Raw genomic sequence first — 25,619 nt, forward strand, 5'->3', positions numbered from 1 at the left:
GTTTTTAGCCATTTGGCAGAGGTGCAGGTAGTGTTTGTTCTAACATATTTAGTAAATTCTGCTGGCTTCTCTGCTGTGGTTTTTCAAAGCTTTCTCACTCCATCCATCCACTCATCTTGTCACCTACCCAGATCACTCCTGTTAGGACTGAAGCATGTGGTGAGGTCATCTCTACTGTTCTGAAGAGCATTTTTCTCCACATTTTAATTTGCACATTTACTTTCATTCCAAAATACAAAAATGGCCATCAACCCTCATCTCCACAGGATTTTTGTTATTACCTAGATTTTATAGCTAAAAACAAGTGGATATCCTGTTAGGATGAGTTAGAGCAAGCTTTGTTTGAAATTCTCCTTTCAACAATGTCAAAGATGTCCCACCATGAGGAGTCAAGTCAGAATGCGCACATGTGATCACATCAATCAAAGAAAGACTACATAATACAAAACCCAATCATAACAATTCTTTATAGCCATATTTCTGTATGTTCAAGTGCATGGTGATGAGAATGTTTTATACTGTTTCTTTGTTGTGTTCTCCAGTATAGCGAAAACATGTTTAATAAGGATTATTATAGTATTGTTAGCAGTCCTACAGAGCCACATGAAAACTGAACCGACACTCTCGAGTTTGCCCTGTTGCCTCCAGAGACATGTTAACAAAGAGAGACTGAGAGATTTAACCAATGTCGCTACCTAATTGTCTCTCTTCCTCATGGCTCACCAGCTACTCCTTCCACATCCATTTACTCCTCACAGTATAGTCCATCAGGCAAGTTACATGCATATCCCTCGTGTCACTTAGGAAATAGGTGATGGTTTGTATATCAGATTGAGGCTGTGAGCTGCTGTGTATATTCCTATCCATCCCATTGGAGCTGTTTTTCTGGAAATTGGAAACAGTTTATTTCCATCCTGCCTTTGACACTTGTCAAGCATCTTAGGAAGACACTGAGTGAAGGTTATGCAGAAGCTTGAGCACGGAGATTTTGGCATCCATTTCTTAAACCAGCTAAACCACCAGTCATCAACTCCTAGTAGAGCATGTGTCTGGGAAGCTGTGTGGATGCAGTCATAGCATGATTTTTTGTAGCTCCTACAGAAGACTCCTGACTCAAAGTGTAAAGAGGAAGTAGGGGTGTGTATGTCAGGGGGACAGCTTGGGGCTTTTAGTGTTCTGATATTACAGGAGATAAACACAGAGTCAGACCAGTCCACTGATGATACTTTAAGTTGCGGGGGGTTTTTTTAGCTATGGAAACAAAGTAAAATATCTCAAAAATTATTTCTTTCTTATGGGGCTTGCGAGCAATACAGATATTCCTGAAATCGTGACTATTTGATCAGAGTGCAGTGAGAACACCAGAAAAGGAGCAAATGATTAAAACAGGAGCTGTTGTGGTTACCACAGTCCATTGACTCTGTAAATTGTGTGTAGTGCTTTCCCAGCTAAAGAATTTATATTACTTAGGAGATTGAGATAGTCTCTGAAGTGACTTTCAGATAATGTTAGTGACCTTCTAACCTGTGTTAGCACATTTCCTTGAACTCTGGATGTTGCTAATCTCGCTAATACAAATAGGAACTTGCAGTTTAACATTTCTCAGTTGTGTGAGTAATAAGGAGTGGGCTTCAGCGATTAGCTTCCCTGGAGCCCTGCAACATTCCTACAGGATCTTGGTGTTAAACCTAAGTCATTGCTAACATGAGAACTATGTAACATGCATGAGAAAAAGAGAGTCATACTCTTTATTTTTGGAAGAGGAATCTGGAAACTAGATTGTCTTTGCTATTTTTTTTTAGTTGAAATATAAAAGCAAGTGCAAATCAGCAAGTGCAGTGAGGGGAAAAAAATGAAAAAGAGTCACGTTAGAAAATGATTATCCACTAGTCCTCAAGCTATAAAGCAACAGGAAATATCAGGAAAGTAACTCTTTCTAAGATGTCCATATTTATCAAAGCACTTGTCTGCACAGCATGGAGAAAACAAGCCCCTGTGTGTGTCAGTCCTGGGTGTGGGTGCCCATACCAGTGTGTATGTTTGCACAGGGAGAGAAAACACACCTTAAGGAAATGTAAAGAATAATATTATCTGTGGTTAGTGACAAAAGGAAAAAAAAAAAAAAAAAAAGAGAGAGGTAAACAGCTGTCTTTTTTAATCAAGATTGCTTCAGGCTTGGACATTTAATGACAGCATGCACATTGACTATGGAATGGTGGATGCAGAGTTTCTTCAGAAAAACATGAAGGAGTGACCTATTATTTTCTAGTAGAAATTAAGAACTTCCTTGTGCCTTATTGTGGATGTTCCTCTCTAAATCAGTGATTTCTTTTCAACATAAGCAATCTTTCAAATGCCTTCCTTTAGTGACTGAAGTAGCTATTTTACTCAGCTTGTGATGTGGAACCATGTGAAGACCCTGGTCAAACCACACCTGCTAGACAGTTATAAATAGAAACATTACAGAGAGGAAAAAAAATAGGGCATATGTCTTTAATTAAAATGAAATACAAGGGAAGTGATTTGCAGAACAAAATTAATAAGTTATAGCTCTTTTCCGTAGAGAATAAATTCTCACTCTCCTGAACTGGAGCAATTGTCATATTCCTGGGAGATAAGGAGCATTTGGCTGTCATAAGAAGTCTTCTGCCCATAGGTCCTGTTGTCCTTTGTATAGTCATTTGTTACATATCCTGTATAATATTAACCACTGGAAATTCCCAACCAAGATTGGCTGTCAAAGTTATCTCCTCGGTAAAAGAGATTTCTGTATTTAAAATGTAAATGAAACTTAGTAAAGAACTTGGGCCTGGATGCAGCGGCACAGAAGTGGGGAGGAGCTGTACAGCAGCATGGGCCTCACTGCGATGTTGGGTCAGGATCACACACGTGGCACGTGGAGATGCTGATGGTGTGAGAAGATGGCACTTGGATACCTTGTCCACCTTTGAAGATTGGCTCTTAAAAATGGTGAGCCTAGACTTCCACAGTCATTTAAGGAAACAGAAAAACCCTGGCTCAGTCCCCCCCTACAAAACCTGTCAATGAATTAGAACAAAAATCCAGTGTATGCTTTCTGAGTTTCCCCTTTGTTTTTTTTGTATCTGAATTTTATAGATATAAAGGTGAGCAAACTTCTACAAAGAGGGGAAAAAACCTCTTTTTTCCTTTTAGGATCATCTGAATGCTCATTATAGGTGTCTTTTTTTCAATTTAATATAGTCTAAATTCAAGCACAGCTGATAAAAAATTGCTGCAGCATAGCTCATACCTAAACATACCAACACTTTCTTTGACTATATTAAACCTTAGGAAAAAATTTCTGAGACAAACTATCTACCTTAGGTATTTCTATGGTCTGTATCACTGTAGTATCTAGGCATATCGTGATCTTTTAATATACTTGTTTCTATATTCTCTGTTGGCAGAAAGTGGTATTATTCCCATTTACACAGTGGGAAACATGGCAGAGGTTAAATAACTTACGAAGAAGAAAGCAAGTTTGTTGTAAAACAGGCATTGGGGTCACACTTGCTTTTCTAGGGGCAAAAGCCCTTTCTCCTCCAACAGCTTTGTGAAAGCTTGGGACTCTTTTCCTTTCTCAAGTAAATAACAAAAGCAGCCTATTCAAAGTCAGAGCACTCCAACCCGAAAGCCTCTGGTAACAACCCAGTTGATGGGTAGCGCCTGGGCTAACGGTCTCATGCAGTGGATGTACAACATCAGGCAGGTGATTTGTCACGTCAATGTCACCAGGACTAGCAACACACTTCAGAATGTCCACCAGCTTTTGTAGGCTGGACCGAAATGTGCAGTAAGCCTACACCACAGTGCTGACTCCAACTGAAAGAGAGAAACGAAAGGATGACACTGCAGAGGCTGTTTATGCAGATAGCAACATCAGTCAAAGTTGATTGATACTTAAAAGTCTGGGTTGGTTTAATTATTCTGTAACTGGCAGAAGGATATCTCTGCATACAGTGTCTTACTAGAAAGCAGCACCTATCGAAAGATATCAAAAGGTGCTTATACACTTTAATACAAATGTAGATAATGTTTCTTTTGGATCTTTTAACAAACCCTCTTCTTGGTGCCTACTTTAGAGGTCTCTTTCTTTCAGTACTCAGCCATCAATACTTTTACACAGTCCTCTTACCCATATTTCTATTTTCCCTTTAGTCCCTTCATGGTTTTGACTTAAGGGCCAGGTACAAACCTCACATAATTGCAAACACTGGTGTTGAATTTCCTGGGTTTCACATTTAACCTACGCTGGAGATCGTCCCCTTATCTGGACAGCACTAAATCTTTCCTGCCAGAGATAACTAGTCCTTGGGGCTCATAGCTGTACTTCTGAAGAGAAAAATGTTTTGCCTTTGGAATGGACTAGATTGCACCACACAGCAAGTAATTTCAAAACATTTTCAAGGAAAGCATCCCTTTGGGTCCATCTCAAGACCTTCACCAGTAAAGGACACAAGGCAACATGTGATGCTATCAATACACCTCTGTTATTTTCCCAGGGAACAAAGCAGTGAGGCTCAGTGGTGACACAACTTTCCAGGGCTGCAGCTTGAAAGGGTCATTGTTTAAGTGAAAAAGGAAGAGTCTTTCACCAGTTTCCCTTTTAAGTCCATAATTCAGGGAATTTATCAGAGACAAACATGGAAATGTCTGTGTTGGCCCCATTCAAAAACAGTCTGTTGGCCAGGCATCAGCTTTGTGAGCAGCACATTAAGCTGACACAATGAATAGATTTTTCTAGAGCGAGAGAAGTGCTTTGCTACAGTGCTGTCTTTACTAATGTATATTCTTCTGCTTTCCATCAAACAGTCAATGAAGGCTCAGGTGAAACCAATCAAAAAGAGACATCGACCTGTGACATTTGCCAGTTTGGGGCAGAGTGTGACGAAGATGCAGAGGATGTTTGGTACAGTACTTTGGTCTACTCTTTTATTAAGGGAGGGAGGGAGGGAGGGAGGGAGAACATGATAATTGGGCCCAGTGTTGGGTACCTCTTCCAGGCAAGGCACCCGTGCACTGTTGGTCAGGCATGAAATTATGAACATTTCTACTCTTCGGTGAAGAAGCATAGGAATATGGTCATGGCCATCCGTTTGTCCTCCTTTTGATTTTGTCTTGACAGGGGTTTAATAATCTCCGGTTCTAGTCTTTAAAAAACACCAAGCAAACAAATCACAGAGGCCTTGCTGTAGCTCTGGTCATCAGAAGAACTTGTGTTGAAAAACAGGAGCAAGATGCAACATGGTTATAGGTTTGCAGTAATGTAGTGAGATTTGTGTGGAAGAAATTGCTTAATTTTGACTTTGCTTAAGAAAATTACCCCAGGTGTCAGAATTTGCATTGTCTCCTTGACCAGTTGTCCTTGAGAGTTTTGGTGATGCAGTGTAGAATCAAAACCATGGTAAAATTAATATATCAGAATTCACAGTCTAGTGCTCATGTTTTCATAATTAAGTGCACTTCCAAATTGGAAGGCAGGAGAAGAGAGGGGCAAGGAATAAAATTAGCTACAGGATAACATTATTAATCATAAGCACTGAGTAGCAGTGTTTATTTTTTTCCAGAAATAGCTTGGTAGAATAGCCTGATCCAACTTATCCCAGTAATGTTCCCACTGCAGCTTTTGCACTAATTCCAACCCTTTGAAACAACTTGGCTTATATGGAGCAGCGTAATGACTGCAGGAGCTGAAGTTCTCACTCTTCACTGACAGGCAGCCTTTCTGCAGGGGAAGACAGTTCTCGGGGCAGGAAGCAGGGAGGGGCATGTCCTGGGAAGATGCTACCAGACAAACTGTTAAAAGGCAGGAAAGCAGATTTCCAACCAGAAGTACAAAGACCATGTAAAGCCTGTTAAAGTTCTACTTTGAAGTAAACAACTTCATATGCCGTAACAGAGCCCTGTTTTCCTGTCCCTGCCCCCTGATTAGTCTTGGATAAACGTCTTTCTAAAAAATTAGCCTTCTGGGTATTAGCTCTTTGTTATTCTTATTTCTAGAATAAAAGCAGACTATGTATGGGGGACCTAGATTCCTCTTTCAAATGTACGTTAATTGAATTTCCATGTTTGGCACAAGATAGACATATTCCCTCACTCCCCCTGCCAAGATTTGGTGTGCAGAAAAAATCCTTAGATTAAGTGGGAAAAGAAATCTCAGTTTATTATTTGATCACTGTTTTTATGTGGATCAAATTTCAGATGTAAACAAGGCTCCTCTAGCTAGCTCACCTAACTGATAAGGTTTGCAAAATCCAAATGGGGTCAGTGGGTCCCAGCAGCCCCGGGACCTGCTGTTAGAGGGTGAGGAGCCCAGCACTGTCAGTGTCCCCTGTCAGTCAGAAACAGTTGAGGGTGCAGGGTCAGTGCCTGATCCATTCCAGGTAAGAGGGATGCAAGCTGGTAGCAGACCGCAGAGAGCTGGAGGTACGAGGCTGGCTGTTTGCCTAATATTTCTAGGGTGCCAGAGTAGATCAGAGAAGAGAGCACAGGTGTGATAGCAGATGTGGCTGTGCTGTCGATGATTTAAAGTGACAATTAACATTATTCTGCATTGCCACAGTCTGTTATTTTGCAGTCCCTTGTCTCTGGTTTTACTCTTCCTTTTTTTTTTTTGGTTATTCTTTGCCAGTTGTCACTCAGCTAAATTGTGCTATTGTACTGTGTCACCATTATTTTTAAATCTTCTTATTTGCGTAAAACCAATCTGTTAATGGTTAGGCTCCTGGGATTCTTACAGAGGGTTTGTCACACAGAAAACTACTTGAAGGGGTAAGAGTTATGTGTCAACGCTTTCTAGAAAGTACGTAGAAAAGGCAGAAAAGAAGCCACTGTAATAACAGGTTTACCACAGCATGGTAAAGCACACATGTGTTATTATCCTATTCTGCAATCTAATATCACGAGAGTGAATGCAATTTGGCATTCCATTAGTGAATCTCTTCCTCTAAGTTAAAAACAAAGACTCTTCAGTTGAAAGTCTTTAACATCTTGCTACTTTAATATGTAAAAGCTTCTTGTCACTAAGAGGATCGTGTATTACTGGCATTATTCCCACCTTTAATGCATTTTGCACCAGTGGGCTTCATGAATATTTAAAGCAGGGCAGTGGCTATGCTCTTTAGCACTGGATTGCAATCTATTGGTAAATCAGACATTTGGTGTTGCTTACTTTGGGTTTTATTTCTGAGCTGGCTAAGGAATAATTGATTTTATAAGACAGGGCTACTCAACATAACACCCCGAGAGATATACTTAAAAGGAAATGAAGAATGAAGCGTAACATTCTGAACTGTGGTGTATTTCTAAGATCTTCCAAAAAGCATCTATGAAATATTCACTTTATATAAATAGTACTCACCAAATGGAGTGCCTGCTCATCTGCTAAAGTGGTTTAGTGTCAGTGCATAACCGTGTCAGAAACCTGGATTCCAGTATTAATCTCCTCCTTATGGGCCACTGAGGAAATAAGACCACTCTCTTCACTGGACAAGCCATGGTTTGGATAGATACTGGGCAGCTATTTCAGAGGTCCACGGTGTGTCCAAGTTAAGTGGAAGGAGATAAATAATAGGAAAAACCCTTCTGTTGAATTTCCTGTTGGAAAACGCCGAGAAGAGAGGACAGGAGTATTTTCTTAGAACAAGATTAAAGCCTGCAAACCTCTGACTTGTAGAGTTAATCAAAATCAGAATGATGAATTGGGGTTAAATATGCATGCTTTTCCTTTGAATTTCAATATCAGCAGGTCAGCCAGCAGCAGTCTGGAAGTGCAGCATTGCTCAGAATAAGATGCAGTTTGCTAGCTACGAGACAGGCACGCAGAGATGTACAGTGTGCTCGCAAGAGAGCGCTTTCCCTGCAGCCTGGCAGTGTCCGAGGAGGTGAGGAGGCTGTCTCTGTAGATTGCTCTTCTGCCTTCCCCCTCCTCTCTCCTGGAGTTTGCAGGTGGAGGAGAGAGGCAGCAGTATCCCCACCAGGAGGTGCCAGACCTTGAATGGGCCGTTTAGGGGTTTGCACCAATGATGAAAAGGGGTGTAAATACCCCTGCTGCTTCCTGAAACTCTGTCCCACACACCCCAAGGGCTCCCCTTTGGCTGAGAGTAGGGGTTTGTGCTCTGCTGTAGGCACCATGCTTGTAGTAGGCAACTTCCCTCCCTCCTCATGAACCTGGCCCATGCTGCAGTGGCACTTTCCATTTCTTGCAAGGATCCCACTGGGCAGGTTCAGCTCAGGAGAAGATGCTGAGTCCCATTCTGCACAGACACTGTGTCTCTGATGACCCAAAGCTGGGAGCTTGGAGGAAAGCATCTAGACCTGAATGAAAGGACTTGGCATGTTCTGTGTCTAGGTCAGTGGGTGAGGGAAGGACCATCGATCTCAGGTGTGCTGTGCTGATGGGTGGTATTCCCAGGTGAGGTGGTGATGTTGCACCACAATTACAGCAGGTCCCTTGTGTCCTGTGCTTCTTTCTGCACAGCTGGGACAATAAACTCCACTTAGCCACAGCAGACAGACACACACACACAAAATGTATTAAGAAGATGAACTGTTTCAGTCCTCTGTTTCATATTTTACTGCTAATCGCTGATATATATAGTTTGGGTAAATGCTCCTATAAGGCAAGTGAGCAGTCTGCAGCGTATGAGGATGGTGAAACTGAATTCTCATGCAAATAAGTGGCGCTGTACGTGGGAGATATTTGTGCAAATCATGCAGCTGCCATCTGCAGTGACCCCTACAATCAATATTGCTCTAGCAATCAATATTTATCTTTATTATAGTATAGGAAGAAAACATATAAAAGAAACTAATGATTTTGCCAGCTTCTCAATCCACAGAGCAATTAGGTCGGTCAGCTTCGGGTCCCTTCCCCCTTCCATCAGTTGCTTTCAACCAAAGCATCTGCAAGCAAGGTGCTATACTACTATAAAGTACTGAAAGGTAGTTTGAAAGCTCACATACATTACACGGGTATTGGCTGCTTCATGTTCAGCAGTGTATATAATAACTGTGTGTGACCTACTTGGTCTAGATGCAGAAACAACGAGCTTCTTTAACATCTGCAATGTCCCGTGCATTATACAGTAGATAGATTGCCATTTGCTCCTGCTTTCCTTTCTCTTTTAGAGAAAAAGTAGATCTTCATTCATGGCTACGTGTAACGATTAAACGTACTCACTGGTCTCGTGGTTCAAATAAACACAGAAATGGAATCAAATCATAAAAAAAAAAATACAATCCTGCACATTTTTGCTTAACTTGAGATCATACCTAAGGCATGAAGTGAAGCTGCTGCTGCATAAATCTTCATGTGGAGCTTAGTAGTCATGTCTAATAATGGTCTAGGCAAGGGTTTACAGAGGAAAGGAAAGGCACTGCAGCACACAATCTCTACATTGCACAGCAGGAGACAAGCGAGTCCCTGCCCAGAAATTAGCCCAGTTCTAGCTCTGTTAACTGTTAGTGTTCCATTTGGTGCATGTTCTATGATTAAAAGATTTTGAAATAAGAAGAAAGCAGTTGACTTCCCATATAACTGTTGAAATACCATATTGAGATAACTGTAGGGATACCCTGCAGTGTGCTAAGAGTCAGCAATACTATAAAAAATTAGCCTAAGCAACTGGAAATTGGTCAGTGAAGGATTTCCAATGACAGACAGAACATCAGGACCATTAGAAAAACAAGATGACACCTACGTGTTTATATGTTATATTCTAACTATTAAGCCTGCTCTGAGAAATGTCGGTGGCTTTTATAGGAGGCTGATCAGCCAGATCTGCTGCCTTGGGTGTGAGAGCTGAACAGAGAACCCAGCCATGTTCCTTCATTTGGGCTGTGGAAAGAAATGCCATGTGAACTGGCACGAAAGTGGGAAAACTATCAAAATACAAAATTGTAGCCTGACAGCACAAACAAGAACAAAGTTGCAGCAGTTCCAGCTTAGGTGAAAGCTTCAGGCTTATTAGCAACCAGTGTCTAGACATCATGTAAGTGTCAGAAAATAAGGTCCCCAGGTGAGCATTGCATGAGCACCACAATTCCTATCAGGTTTCTCACTGGCAAGCTACTGAAATACTGCAGGACTCTTTCAGTGGACAGTTTCAACTTAACACTAGCCCAGGTGAAAAGGTAACTTTGTGCCCAACAATAGCCAGAGAAAGATGCCCACTGACTTCTAAAAGATGTTAAATCAAGCCAAAAATACCTGGTTTTCCTCTTTCTCATCAGTGAGTCTGCAGAAAGAGCAAAAGAAGGTACGGGAACAAGAAGTCAGCTTTATCTTCAGAGAATGCTTCTCTAAGAGCAGCTTATGGTCCAGTCTTTTTGAAGAGTAGGAGGCAGGAATGAGCACACTGTATTTCAGAACTGAGTGCGGTACCAGTGGCTTGACTAGAAAGTTAATGTTTGGGAAAATGATGGCTTGTTTGGCCATCTGGTGAAATTGTTTTACTCTACATACCTTTTATTTGGCTTTAGTTAAAAACATCGATTTTTCCCAAGTCAGGTAAGTTTCACAAAATCTTCCTACCACCTTTGAATCCTTCATCCTGTGCCAAAATAGCCTATTTAATTTGAAGTGAGTCTGATTCCTGACTCCCTTAGGGTGATGGTTTGGAGAATTTGACCTTTCCATCCATTGAGTCAATGCAGTCCTTCAGAGGCTTATGTTCATTTGACAAAGTCCTGCCTTTCCAGATTCTCAGGATTTATTTTCTTAATAACATTCTTTAAAAAAAAAGCCTTGGTTTTAACATAAGCCAAGATTGTCTGGAGTTACTTATACTTCATAGTGTTTTATTACCAATACACTTTGGAACACTCTGGTAAATAATTCAGCCTACACAAAGAAATTGGCTATATTTTCTCTATACATCGAGGAAGTCTGTTATGTAGACTATATATCACAGCTTTAAATGTACTCAGATAAATGCAAACCCACATTGTGTTCCATCTGTACAATTCACCCAAGTAGGTCTTTTAGGGACCCTATATGACACATACATCTCTTATCCAAAAACTAGAGTCCCTGATGTTTGGTTTTGTAATAAAAAAGACATTTTTAATCTTTTGCAATTACAGCAAAACTCACTGTGTGTCCAGGGGATAATGTCCTACACAGTCATAAAGCTTATAGATTTTTTTTTTCCTTGTGCTCCTCCTTTCAGATGCTGATCTGGACTTGGTTTTCAGTTTCAGAAGGTGAACTTTCAGCTTATGGAAGTCAATGAAAGTTATTCCACTGACTTCAGTGGAACAAAATTTCTTTCACAGTTTCATAACTGTGGAGTAACTTTTCAGTAGCCAGTGGAGCCTTTCACTGGCAGTAGGGAGAACAGACTCTGTCAGAGTGTAAATGCGCAGTTGTTCACAGAGTGCAAAGGAATACCTTGGAAATTGTGATGATAAAAGCAGAATTTGGCTTACTGACTGCTTCAGTTGCCTCAGAGGAAATATTGATTTGTGAAAAGCCAAAAATAACTTCTGAGATTTTGGGGGCTTTTCTTGTCTTGTCATGGTGCCATGCTCCCATAGGAGCAAGACAAAAATTCTTCTGAAATTTAAGGGGAGGGAGGCTTGTAAGACATGTAGACCTGTCATTTGTCTTCACAATTATTAGTCTGTCAACCTTAGAGCTGTAAGAAAAAAAAAGAAAAAAAAAAAAGAAAAAAAAAAAAGCAGCAATGTTAAAAGCATGATTTGGAATAGCCAGATTTTCCTGTTGGGTGGCCAAGATGCCTACCCCAACGTCGGGCATGTGGTGTGTGGACGACAGGTACGGGGGCATAGAGGGATGAGTGGTCATGGCAGAGAAGACTGGAAGAATGGACTGGGAAAGGATGGAGGAGTGTGGAAGCAGGAAGAAAACCTAAGGCTGACTTGCAGCTAGTCCATTTTGCTGTTTGCTGGAGAGTGGGAAGGAGCCACGGCAGCTGCCCACACACAGGGACTCGAGGAGGGTTCTGGGGACACTACCTGAAGATGGCAGGGAGGTCCTCCTCACCTGCCTTCCCTCTGCCTGGCTTGGCAGTTGAAATAGCACATCCAGCATGGAGCAGGTGAACTAAAGGTTTATATGGCAGGCACAGCTGGAGGATGTGTGAGGTAGTGGCTCAGCTGGCATCAAGGTGTTGTGGCTGTGGACTGTGTTAATGCTGATCTGCATGTGTTACAAGGGTGCAGGTGTGTGCCTGGGTATTGTGTGAAATAGCAACAACATCCTTCTCTATTTTCAGGAAATATCCATATACAACATATACATGTGACAGCATGGCAGACAGCAACCGTTTTATGTGCCCAATTTAACAGGGGAACAAATGAACTCAGGGTTGGGGGTTTTTATGCCTCTGCCACCAGCTGTGACTGCAATTTTCAGTCCTAGGTAGTAAAATGTCACAGCCTTCTAAGCGCACACCTTTATTTGCATTTGAAGGAATGGTTTTGGCAGTCTGTTTTGTACTCTTGCTGTAATACAGGGTGTTATAAAAATAATGCCCGGCTCCTGGCACTTTGTGGGAGGCACAAAAAGGGATTCCCTTTTGGCTCTGTGAGGGCAGAGCTGTGTGCAGGTGCTCCAGGGCAAAGCCACTGCTTGATTGTGTAACCCCATGGCTGGGAGAGCCTGGGCTCACCAGGCTGTGAAAGTGCACATAATGGATAATATGATAATGCACATCAGATATTAATGTGCATTGATACATAATCGTCTGCGTACATCAGGGCATCACAGCATGAAAGAGCAAGTGCAGAGACCTTGGAGAGCAACATGCTCTTGCACCTTATTTTTCCCGTTTTCTTTTCCCTTTTTGTTATTTAAAAACAAGCTTTCCTCCCTCCCTGGCCCCCCATTTAGCCAAAGTCATACTCTAGTAGTAAGCTGAGCGGTGCCTTCATGACGGCCTATTTAGTCGCAATAAAAAGCCGATTGGCCTAATGTGCAATCAAGAAAGGAGTGACATTTATTGCTTTAGTTTTATGATGCTGTGAACTGAGCAAGATTTGGAGCCTTACGGTGCCTTCAGGGGGCAGGAGATCACCAGCAATGAATTGTATTTATACCTTTTCCAATTTCCTACTAGCATTTTAGCAATAAATAGACTGTGTTGTTATTGAGTTTTATGTAAGCATGTTTACGAAAGCAGGAATACAACTTTGTAGCTCAGAATTACATGTGTTGGCTAAATAGATCAGCAGAGAGAATAATATGTAAAGCACTGAGAAAGCACTTTCTAATTTATTATCAAATGTCTTAACAGAATGCTTCATCTCTTCCATTCCACTTCATGTTAACTATTAATTTAAAACTGCATCCATTGCAGAAGGTCGGAGGCTCCTTCACACACCCATGTTGGAACATCAAGGCCACAATTTGTTCACACATCTAAGCTATTAAAAATACATCCCATGCATTAAATATGAGCCTGAGGAAAGCTCAGTAGGAGCTGACGTGCACGGCTGACCTCGGCTCTCATAGCCCCTGCGGGGTGGCAGGTGTGCCTTCCCTACGGCATCCATCTCCTGCCCTGGTCCTTTCCCACATGCAAGTTGCAGCTAAAAGCCTGAGTGAGATGTGCCCAGACGTACAGACTTACTTGCTGTCTCTCAGCCTGCCCGTTTTTAGCGAAGTTGTCCCATGCAGAGGACCACAGATGCCCCAGGGATGCCTGTCCCAGCCAGGGTGCAGGGCTTGTGGTGCATTCCTTTCAGGAGCTGCAGGTGAATTCCACTGATCTGTGTCCCAGACCTGAAGAAGGTTACTCCCATCTCATTAGTTTGCTGGCATGGACGTGTCCTTGAGATAGCACATTTCATTCATTCATTCATCTTCCTTTCCCTGGCAGCAGTACCTTCCCTTGGGGCTTGATCCCAAAAGCAGCCAGCCACTGTGGTCATCATGAGACAGCAAGAGAGGAGGCAGCATCCCCAGCCAGTAATAATACCTAGCTGTATACAGCAGCTTTCACCTACAGACCTGAATGCTCTGAGGAAAAAGAGGGTTACTACTGCTCTCTTATTCTTGCATGTGCAGTGATTTGCTCAGGTCCCAGTCTCATAGCTATGGGCCAAGACCTTCCCACCGGCAGTGGACGGCTGATGTGCTGCGTGGGATGGGGCTTGCAGCACACTGGTCTCCGCTAGCCAGAAGGCCATCATCCTTTTACTCGCACTGATAAATCAGAGTCCACTTTCCGCTTTCCGAAATAACTTCTAGTGTTGTTAACGAAGGTGTTACCAGAAATTTGTCACTGGTCCCAGCTGGTGCCACAGTTCTTTGTGAGCAGATCAAGCCTTCCTGCGTGGCAAGGTCCATGCCAGGACCTTCAGTTAGATGGTCGCCCCGTGATTCCCACCAGCTGTTGCAATATTCCCACTGGCTCTTGCAGGCTGGGGTGAAACGCTGAGATTCATGGGAACAATCTTCATTATTCTGCTGGCTTCAAGAGAGGAGCCAACAATATCAGCAGTCTGAGGCACACAGCAATAAAACGTTCGTGAAGGACAGCCTCAAATGTTTACAGAGGGAGAGAAACGGTCAGCAAAGCTTTGTTTTAGCACAGACTATAGAGACGTGAAGGACACCAAATGTAGGCAAACCATAAAAAGGCATTTATTTTATTCTATGTGCTTTAAATAAACTTCACACATTAGATACCTGCAGACACTTGAATTGGCATGTGGACAGAATGAGAATTTTCTTCTGTAGTCACACAGCTAGCATGAGGGGTTTTCTGTCACTCTTCAAACCAAGTTGTCAGCCTTGTATTTCTCTAGATTCTCTGTTTGGGTTTAAAGCATCCAGTCTAGCAAAGACTGCTTTACACAACAAAATATCATTCCTTTTAAATAAAATTGGTATTTTTAAAAAAATAAAATGAGACATTTATTTTGCCCTAAAGGTGTTAGCATGCAGTTTAATGTGCTGTTGGGGGCACTAGAGCCATTGGGAAGCCAGATGAAGGTCATATTATAATTGGTGCTTTGACTTGTAAGAAGGAAGCAAAGGTGAAATTTGTGATTTTTTTTGTCAAAAACTTGGTAAAGAAAGTTACAGGGGAAAAAAGGAAAATTAGGAATCAAGTTGCAGTATCTTGCACAGCTGATTAAAGTGGTTTTCATGAGCTGCAGTCTACAGGATAAAGTCTTAAAAACTGGTGGAGCATGGGACCAGCTCCTCACTGAGCAGCTCTCCTCATGGCTGTAAGGTGAAGTGCCTCCGGGAGCAGTCCACAAAACCGTTTTGAAACAACCTTCGTGAGCTCTCATAACAAATATGCTCTGAAAAATCCATATGTATTTTTAATCGTTGTCAGTCACTCCTTGCTATTAAGCAGCAGCAGCAGCGTGGCAGCTGTACGACAATTGTCCCAGCTCCTGGCTCTGGGCTTCAGCTAGACTCCCAGAGTATGTTGCATTTGGTATGCAAGGAAAGGCATCAATAAATACATTCACCACTTTAGTTCATTTTAGCTTGACATATGTCCAGTAAACAGTATTTTGGTCTCTTGCAGTCAAAAAAAAAAACCAAACCCAACCTGATTATTCATCGCTTCCTTCTGTTATGATGCTTTGGGGTCCTTCAAATCATTTTCATTATGCACCACATAATAATAAAAATCTCTATGCAGTATGCTGATAATTCCGTGCATGGTCTCTGTGATTTCTAATTGTTTGAATAACAGGATGCTATTGAAATGCCATGCAGAAACATTGCATCACCCTGAGGGAATCAAGCTTTTCTCCTTTTACTCCTGCTGAAGATAAACATTTGAACAGTTGAAATAGGTAAAATATCCCAGGGAAGCTACTGTGAAAAGTAGACGTGCTAAAGTCCTTAGTGCAGAAGCTGGGCTGCAAAGTACAAAAAGGAAAAATAAATTAGATAGATAAATAAATAAATAAATAAATAACATTGAATGGAAGGCATTCAAAATAAGCCATGCTTTTTCTTCTCTTGTGATCTTAAAGCAGAAGAGAAGCAGTAGCAGGACCAGGAAAGAAATATCGTACGCTATTTTTGTGCTGCCATTATAAAATATGTATTGTTTATTGTTCTGCACTGCAGCTAAAGTTTTGCATCAGCCTCACAAATACTGCAAAGTTTGTTTTGAAGGAGACACGCAGCCACCTCTGTTCTTTAAGCCTCTTAATGATGTTCTTAAGAGTGCAGTGATAGGATTTCAATCTCCTGGCAAGCACAGGCAGGTTGTAGGGTGTCATTCATAGAAAGTGTAAAATACTGTGTGCCTGTCTGCATTATGAATATATTTTTTATATACTATTTTATATATATATGTTTGTCTGTGTACCTAATGTTCAGCTGTATGCAAACCCAGGCAATGATGCCAGGCGGTTTTGTCTCCGGGCTGGAGGCATCATTGGGTGTCATCCCCTTGGGCTGTGCTCCACATGCTGCAGAGGCCACTCGAGCTTGGCCAAGCTACCAAAAGTCCCTGTTGACCCTGTATTGAGAGTGCCAGGACTTTACACTAAAACTGGCCTCTCTATAAAATAGGTATAATAGTACCAAGTCATTGCTGCTATGGGACGTATGAGTACTGTAAGTCTTAGTGGTGTACTTGTAAATGGACTGAGGGTCAGTGGAAGAAGCCGGTATTTACATGGTCCTTTTGAAACTGATGTTGAAAAGGAGGTGCGTGCAAGCGCTCTGGAGCAATCCAGTTTAGCTGCCTGTGTGTGAGGGCAGCTTTGAGGATGACTGATGTGGTGCCGAGGTTGGTAGCAGAGGTGACCTGTCACTGCTTCCCAGTAAAGGGTTACCACGGGTTTTAATAAGGCGCGATGCCGCAGCACACGGACGGTCTGAATGGGCTAGCTGAGCTCCTGGAGGCTGGGTCTGCCCAGCCTGGTTAACCTTGCCAGTCCCTGCTTAGAGCTAGTTCAAGTATCTCTGCGTGGTGTTGTGTTGAGACATATTAAACATACCCCGAGCTGCCTGGGTAAATGAGCGCTCCCACCAGCCTCCTGACACGCGGCTGAACCATGGTACAATGCGTGTTCGAATGTTGAGGCGTAATGTTAAGCCTGGCTTCATTTCAACTTGCCTGCTGGTAATGTCAACAAAGATGCCCTGTGTACCAGAAAGAAAAACCTTGCAGGAATCCAAATGATAGAGAAGGCATTTGGGACTGATTTCCAGGCTCTTTATGCAGGCGTGTACTGCCAGGTTTGCTTTAAATGGGCATTTAATGTCCTACTTGGAGGGGCAAGGGGCTTGGAGAGGACTGTATTGACATCCAACCAGAAATTTGAGTTTCTGATCACTGTTTTCTAGTCAGAATAGAGGAAGATAAGAAAAGTCTCTGGTGGAAATATCATAAATGTACAACAACTGTGTTTTTATTTATACACTGTTTTATGGCAAAGGGAAGGCTTTGGGCTTTTTTATGCTACAAAATGTTGTTGGTTCTTCCTTGCTTTTTTTTTTTTTGCCTGGAGAAAATATACAATGTTTAAAATGATTGCAGAATGGAACATCACTTTCCCTGTAAAATAGTGCTCGCTGAGACATGGTGGGATCTCACACTTGACCAAATTAGCATATGCGCTCAAATATCAGAGCTCTGACTAGTAAAAATAACACTAGATTTGCATTTTCACATTTTTAGCTCTCGCTTCCCTGTCTGTTTGGTTTTATGCCTTTTTTCTTGACTGACAATTCTCTTTGTGGCAGATTTATTGCTGTTCTGCTGTTTGGACCCTGTAATCAACTAGACACTTGGCTGAAGACGTTAGTCATTTCATTAAGTACTTCTTTGCAGATATCTCAGACACACAATTTTCTGTTGCTCTGGTTCCAAAAAGCAAATGACCCATGGCCAGCAAAGTCTAAATATGAATGTTTAATAAACAGAGGTAGTACCAACAATGCTCTCAGGTTTCCAAACTGCAGAGGGCTAATTAAAAGATGTTGAATAGGGAAGAACTGCCATTGCCATCTCGCTCTGACAAAAATGTGCCTGTGTCTGTTCCCAGTAAAACCACTCTTTTAGAAGCATCGTCTCATTTATCCTCCTTGCTTCCCATCACAGCTACATATGAAAACTTCCTCATGCTACGCACAGATATTGCATAGTAATTTTTTTAAAATTATTTTTCAGTAATACATTGCTGAAAACAAAGGATGAATAGTTGTCTTAGGAGTAAAGATAAAGCTTGGAGTGGGGTTCTTTTTTTCATCACTGTGTCACTAATGATTATACTTTATTCATGAATTAAGGAAATATAATTATAGCATTCCCCTACACTTCATGGGCAGAGAACCACTCTCTCGTTTTATTGAGACGCCTCCTTAAAACACAGTTCCTCCCTCCAGGGACAGTCCTTCATAACTGTGAATCCTCTCTTCAGTGGCATGCTCTCTGCAGGCAAAGGTACTCTCTGTGCCCAGAAAATAATACCATATGTTATTTGCAGAAGAAGGGGGAGATAGCAGCCTCTACACTCACTGGTATACTCACCCATGCCTGGTTTATTGACCCCATTAATTTCTACAGAGGCTAATTCAACAGAAAGCCAAGTTGGCTGCTCCAGCTTGGCCAGGCAGCCTGGTGCAGCACATCGCTGTCCCTGCTGGGACACAGACCTCTCTGAGGTCTGGGCAGGGCTTTTTTTGTGGCCAAGATCTGTACAGGAAATAACTACTGGTCTACTTCTGCACTCTTCTCTCGTTTCCCTGGGAAGGGAAGAAGGATGTTGCACAGGTGAAATAGTGACGACCACTCCCAAAATGCGCATGGGTGCCCTGTGCTGTTTATTGAACTTGACAGAAGCTCAGAGGTGCAGCGGCTTGCGCCCCACAAGTCAATAGTGAGGCACACAGAGGTGCTGTCAGCATCTTACCTGTGACAGGCTTAGTTCACCTGTGCCAGCCCTCCCACAGGCAGCCTCGTGTGTATCTCTAGTGTGTTACCTCATACCACCTCTGTCTACAGTTCTGCCTTGACGTGATATTTTCATCAGAGGGTCCAGCAGTGTCACCTGTGCTGTAGGATGCGTCTGGGGTATGTAGCCCAAAATCCCCCCAAGGACTGTGCCCTTTGGACAGTCTTTTTTGTTTGCTTTGATTTTTTTCTTTCAAAATAACCAAAATAACAAAGTGGATTGCTGGACATTCAGCTCCTCCAAGATTTTAATGAAATGAAATGGAATAAAATAAAGCATATAAAAGAAGTGGAATTCATCAGAGACTATAATGATGACCTGGAAGAATAGACATAAGAAAGTGAGCCTTGTTTAATGATTGTTTACAGTGACAGCCCAAATTTTAATCAATTAGCATATGAGTCCATTACTTGAAAGATGCGATGGGCCTGTGAGATAGCATTCAGTACTTCTTCCTTTCTCAGGGGAGCTGCAGGGTATCGGCTGACATCTTGGAAGCACTCCTTCCTCACAGATGCTTTTAAAGCTGCTTTTCTGACTGCAGAAGGCTTAGTTAAGCCTTACCACATGTATTTTGTATATGCTCTTGGGTACTGTTTCATCCTGTGACCCCCTAGGAGACCTCATTGACCTTCTCACAGCTTCTTGAGCCTGAGGAAAGCTCAGTCAGCCTTTATATTGCCAAGTTTTCTTCAGCGCTACACTTAGGAACACAGAAACCTAATAGATTTATTGATATAACTATAATCAGAAGTCATAGCCAGGATGATAAAATGGTCAAATGATCAAATTACTTAAAATTAGAGGCGTATTGAAGTGCCTCAGGGACCGGGATGCTGCAGGCAGGCAGCCAGCCTGCTGGCCAGCTGTGTGACAGCGGGATGTGTGCTGGCAGCCCTGTGTGGGCAAGAGGACCTGGGGGGAGTCCCAGGACCAGTACAGCAAACAACCAAAAGAGATGAGGCTGCTCCAGTTTTGTCACTTGTGAAAGGAAGTGGACATGGCCAGTTTTCAGGTTGAGTGTGAGAGGAGAAGCACCAACACTGGGTGCTAGCTAGGAGCAGGGCAGGATTTCTGGGCATGACAAGTGTTGGGGCGAGGCTCTCTTTGGGATAGGGGATTCCTGTGACCCACAGGATCTGAGGTCTTGTACACCATTAGGACTGTCACCTTATGTACGCCCTGAGGGCCAAGCAGGGACATCACGGTTGGATTCTGCTAGATTAACAGGAGACAGTCCCCCTTCTGCGTTTTATAATGCTTCAAGAAGTGAAGGCACCTTTACCTATGGCTACAGGATTTCATTCAATCAAATATGTTGTGCCATTCGTTTTGTATTTATTACATCGCCACTGGATCCCGCTTAAAGATGATGTATGCTCTGCGGCCGCGTGTGCCTGGGCATGCACATTTGGAATAAATGCCCCACCTTCTTCTCTGTAATTTATTCTTCTGAACTTTGAGGGCATGGTTGAAATGGCAGACTGCTTGTTCCTCTAGTTTGAAAAAACATGTTTGAATATACTGTCATTTTCCCTGATAAGATGAGCACTATAAATTAAACAGAGTCAGCAACCCAGGCACATTAATCTTCCTGATGCAATCCTACCTTTAGCATTTCCTGACATATATTTGATGTTGACTTAAGTGTGCAGCCTTAAAGTAGGATTTGAGTGTATATGTGCAAAAGCAGTAAGAAACCGCAGATGCAAGCTAGAAGCTGTATACTGAAAACTGTGCAAGGGGTGGATGATGCACACACAGATCCTTGCAGCAATGAGATTGGGGTAACAAGTTTACTGTAGTGTTTTTTCACCGCCCAGCTAGTCATCCCTAAAAATCCCTCTTCACACAGGAGATCCTATAAGACTTGAGCAAAGAGTTTCATCCCGAGGTTGTCCCTTTCTGCTCTGCCTTGCACACGAGCCATCTGACATCAGCACAAGTAGCCCGTGGTTCGTGGTGCTCGTGTGATGCATCCTCCTAATACAGTGTGCAGCGACAGAGATCTTGCTTGGAAAGAAAGGCTGGTCTCACATTCAAGGTTTTAGAATGGAGTTGAGAAAAATCTTGATTCTCTTTGCACTTTTACTGAAAGAGGTCAGAAAAGACATTTTGGAACTTCTGTTTTTTTGGATGGTATCAAAAGATGCAAATAAATGCCTAGTGGGCTCTGAAATGGTCTTTGAAATCAGTGGGAGATAGGTCTCTGAGATTTCAAAAATCCCACACAAAGTGTTTGCATGCATCTTTAAGCATCTAAACACCTTTAAAAATATGTCTCTTAAGTGTCTTACTCTGAGCATAGGTTCCTGTGTCCCCTAGGCATTTCTGAAATTGCATCCGAAGTTGCTTAGATTTCCCCTAAAGAGCATCCTTTTGTTTTAATTTTCTCGTTGACTTAATTTTATCTTGACTTGAGACATAATATATATTAACCTACACTCATTTTTTGTAGCAAAATGTAGAGAAGTGAAGCTGTTTCTGAGCTGTTTTATTACAAAAAGGAGCATATGGCTGATTGTGTCCCATCTGAAATGCAAATGGTGGAGCTACGTGGAAAGAATTACTATTACTTGAGCAGTAAATGTTTCCTAATGAAGTGAGTTTGACTAAGGTGGGAAGCTGGAAACAGCTGCAGGAAGATATGACAACGGTTAACATTTCATTGGAAAAGAACATTCTTATTCTGCTGATAAGGAGGTTCTCAGGAAATGGACTGGATTTTTTCTTATATTCTGTGTGTTCACCAGTGTGGGGAAATTGTTACAGAGGGAGCTAGACTTTTTTCTTCCACTAGTTATGAAATCATGTAATTTAATTTATAACCACAGCTTTTTAGTTGGCCTCTTTTTGAGCAGGAGTTTTCTGTATTTTGTGAACATTTGGGGAAAACAGACCTACCCAACATTAAAAAAAAACCCCAAAAAACTAAAAGAAGATGACTACCAGTTCCACTGATTTTCATCACCTTGGGCACGTTTGCGGAGGCCAGAGGCCAAAGGGGGTGATGGAGAGATCTGACCCATGCTGTCTAATTTCCTATGCTTCCTCTTTCCACCAAAGTTTTTCTCTTACGTACATCCCTCTACACTTCCAGTGGTCGGAGGTGTCCAGGTATCTGTTGCAAATGGGAGGTGAACTGACTTTTAAATGCTTTCTTAAATCAAGCAGTGAGGCTAGAGGCTGACATTTCCATTACTTAACTTTCCAAAGGGAGAGCTGTGGAGTCGGCGCTGTGAGGTTCAGCGCAACCAGTGGGCTGGAGATAAAGCATCGGTCACATTACTTTGCCTTAAATGTCAGAAGGAGCCGGGAAGAGTTTAGATAGCAGCATGTGCGCAATTACGTGCTCAGAAAAGCTGAAGCAGCTGCCAGGTTAGACCTCTGGCTTTGTCCCTGAGCAAGATCACGTTGGTGTTAATGTAAGCATTGCTGAGGCTGAGATGTCTGTTACATGGCACAGTTGGGGGACAGAAGATTAACATGCCTTTCCCTCGTGGATCCCCAAGGGTGTCTGACATCGCTAATGATAATGAAATAGGAGAAACCTAAAGAAAAAAGGCTGCAGCCTGCTGTTGATGGAAGTAATTGGGTTTCTCCATCTTCTGAGCAATGGCAAGGCTTGCTGCGATCAGGACGTGTCCACATTAGTATGTTAGTTCAGATCTGGACCAGACTTCTGAAGTGAATCCCCCACCGCGCTTTGGTGCACATCTCAGGGCAGTCCAGGAGCTCATGAGCTAGATCTCTGTGGCTCTGGAGATGCCTCTAAGCTCCCTGAGGACAGGGCCACTGCTACCCTACCCATACTTGCCCATGCTCTGCTGTCAACCGTGGGAGCCTGCACCCCGCACAGAGCACGTCACCAGGTTGGGAGTGGACACTGATCTTCCTGGCTGACACCTGGGTAAGGCTTTTTGACTGCTGAGTTATTCAAATGCTTCAGAAAGCACTTGTACACAAAGTCTCTCCTAAAAACATCATTCCCCTGGTATTTATAGCAAGTAGCCCCACCACATCCAGGAGATGAGGAAGATCCCACCCCCCCCGGGCACAGAGAGTATAGTCACATCACTGCTGTCAGTCTCCGTCTTGGCAGGTGGTTTTATCTCAGTAGGGTGAGATGAGGCTTCAGTATCGCATCTTTCATTATGATCAGAGTGCCTACATGGGCTGTAATTATTATCAGAATCAAATCATAAATCAATATAAAACTACATTTATGCAGTGTTGCATACAACAGGCAGCACCTCAACAGAGGTGAATTTTTGTGGGTTCTTTAATTGCAAGAGGGCGCAGCAGCTTGAGTAATCTGCATATCTGCTTGTGTGTTCTTTGGTTTACAAGAAATTACAAGTGGAAATGCTGTGGCTTAGTTTTCCGTTTGTAACACTCTTTTTTATCTTTCCATTTGCTTGCTTTTCTTTTCTGTGTCTCTTCCCTCTCCCTGCATTTCATTTCCATCCAGAAATACAAATGACCTCTTGACAGAACTTTCCACTTTCATTCTGTTGATTTGCATTGTGCAGTCAGGAAAATACAAACACTTCTATTTCTGAGATGTATTTATGATGTCATGAAAAAACTTTCTCATATTAGCCTCTTCTTTTTTCTCTTGCTTTATCTTTTCAGGTGTGTGTGCAACATTGACTGTTCTCAAACCAACTTCAATCCTCTTTGTGCTTCCGATGGGAAATCTTATGATAATGCATGTCAAATCAAAGAGGCATCATGCCAGAAACAGGAGAAAATTGAAGTCATGTCTTTGGGTCGATGTCAAGGTAACTCTCATAACAAAACTCATTTCAAAGAATGTTTTCAATTCTTGTTCAGGGAAAAAAAGACCCAGGTCTGGCTTCTTATTTGGCACTTCTTACATTTCCATTAGACTCTTGCAATTTATGTTGTAGAGCACAGGCTGCAGGAGGGGGCAGAGCCCTCCACAGTACAGATGCCAAGCAAGGGGTGAGGAGTGGTGTGCATAACCCTGCCCACACCCTGCCCACAGCCACAGGGGACTGTCCAGCCCTGCACTGGTTTCAAAATCAGGCACCTGTGTTTTGCCCAGAGCAGCTTGCCCAGAGCTCTGCCCTCTGGACAGGAGTCAGAGCAGGACAGCAGGAGAGCCCCTCAGATATGTTTTGCCACCCAGGGTGGATCCTCTGTTGCTCCCTTCACTGGAGCAGCGTGAAGCAGTCTCAGGAGGCCAAAGATGTGCTCCTGATCACAGTGCTGGTGCTTGTTTCTCATGTGATCTGCGCTGGGCCCACAGGATGCCAAAGGTGCCCAGAAGAAAATTTTACCAATAGCAGCTCAAGACTGTGTTTCTCCATGAATGCCGTGCTTCTCTGTGCCCAGCTTATGCCTACTACATCACCTGTAACCCCTGAGTTGACTTTAAAAACTCTATTTTGTTCTAAGATAAAAATGAAGGAAATTTGCCTTTAAATAGCTCCTGTAAATAAAGTGTCTACTGAGGCTCAGACTCTTAATAGCTTTTTTCCCCCTTAGCTTCTGACCTATAAATCCTCAGTACATCTACTTACAAAGCCATACTATACAGGTGTATTAAACATATTCTAGTTTATTCCTAACTCTCTAAAGTTAACCACCCTACGTGGCAGTTCATTTCAGGGTACATATTAAAACTCCCCAATTACTTCAAATAGAGCAGAAGTGACAACTCCTGCTTCATACTGATATATTTATCCCAGCTGCAATCTGTTATCACATATTGTTAGGAAAAAAATGTGTTTTCTTAATGGAAGATGTTTCATATTTCATTCCAAAAAGCCGGATTGTGCTGTTTTCACCTGGCAGACCCAGGGGAGCCTTGCAGCCAGCAGCGATGCTGTGCATGCAAGCGAGGCTACGTTTGCCTGGGCACTGATGGTTGGGGCATAGTCTGTACCAAATACAGGCTCCCCAAGTGATTCAACGTATTTCTCTTCACACAGATAATACTACAACAACTACAAAATCAGAAGATGGGCATTACGCAAGAACAGATTACGCAGGTACGGTTCTTACTCTGTGAGAATCACAATTCACAGGAACTGTGTAAGTTTCTTTTCTCCTCCATTTGCTAAGGTGAGGCGTCCTCATCTTCTAGTATGGTTTTCTTGGTTCGCATTAGGTAAACACTGTCTTCACATTACTCTTTCTTTTGCTAGAAATTGTTTTTCTTCTTAATAAATGAGCTTCTTCCATTTTTATCAATGTACAGATATTCTGTCCATAAAACACCTGTTTTGACAGTGGAAATAAGTATTGTAAACTATTTAGCAGAATTAGCAGACATTATTGAAAATTACTGTATCAGTGCACTGGATTATATGTAGTTCTGTCACTATATACAGGTTTAAGAAAGTGAAAATCCAGAGCATAGCACAGCTGCGATACCATTAAACGTTGCCATAATAGATAATATTACCTGTCGGAAGTTAATAAGGTTCTTAAAATGTTTTTTTTAAGTGATAAATGGTTTTAATTTGTTTCAAAGCTACAATAAAATATAATGGCTGAATAGCCTTATATGGCATTTGAAATTAAAAACATGTAAATACTAGTGAGGTTTGGGAGACATTTTTCACACCCTTTGCCTGGGAGGATTGATTTAGAAATTGAATGTGTGTGTGAGCACGCATGCAAATATTCACAGCTCGCACTGAGAATTCAAGCCTTTGGGA

The 25,619-nt window shown here is 42.3% G+C and overlaps 1 protein-coding gene across 1 annotated transcript in view; it reads left to right on the plus strand.

Annotated features, from left to right (window-relative positions):
* The window catches only part of TMEFF2 (transmembrane protein with EGF like and two follistatin like domains 2), a 132,764-nt gene that overhangs the window by 73,043 nt on the left and 34,102 nt on the right, over window positions 1–25,619 (plus strand). Inside the window, exons 5-7 of the mRNA XM_026852396.1 lie at window positions 4,834–4,930; window positions 23,563–23,711; window positions 24,888–24,947. Coding sequence (XP_026708197.1) covers window positions 4,834–4,930; window positions 23,563–23,711; window positions 24,888–24,947 — 306 coding nt within the window. The remainder of the gene's footprint in view (window positions 1–4,833; window positions 4,931–23,562; window positions 23,712–24,887; window positions 24,948–25,619) is intronic.

Source organism: Athene cunicularia (assembly GCF_003259725.1).
Source record: "Athene cunicularia isolate RWA chromosome 7 unlocalized genomic scaffold, athCun1 chr7_part1, whole genome shotgun sequence".
NCBI classification, from domain to species: Eukaryota; Metazoa; Chordata; class Aves; order Strigiformes; family Strigidae; genus Athene; species Athene cunicularia.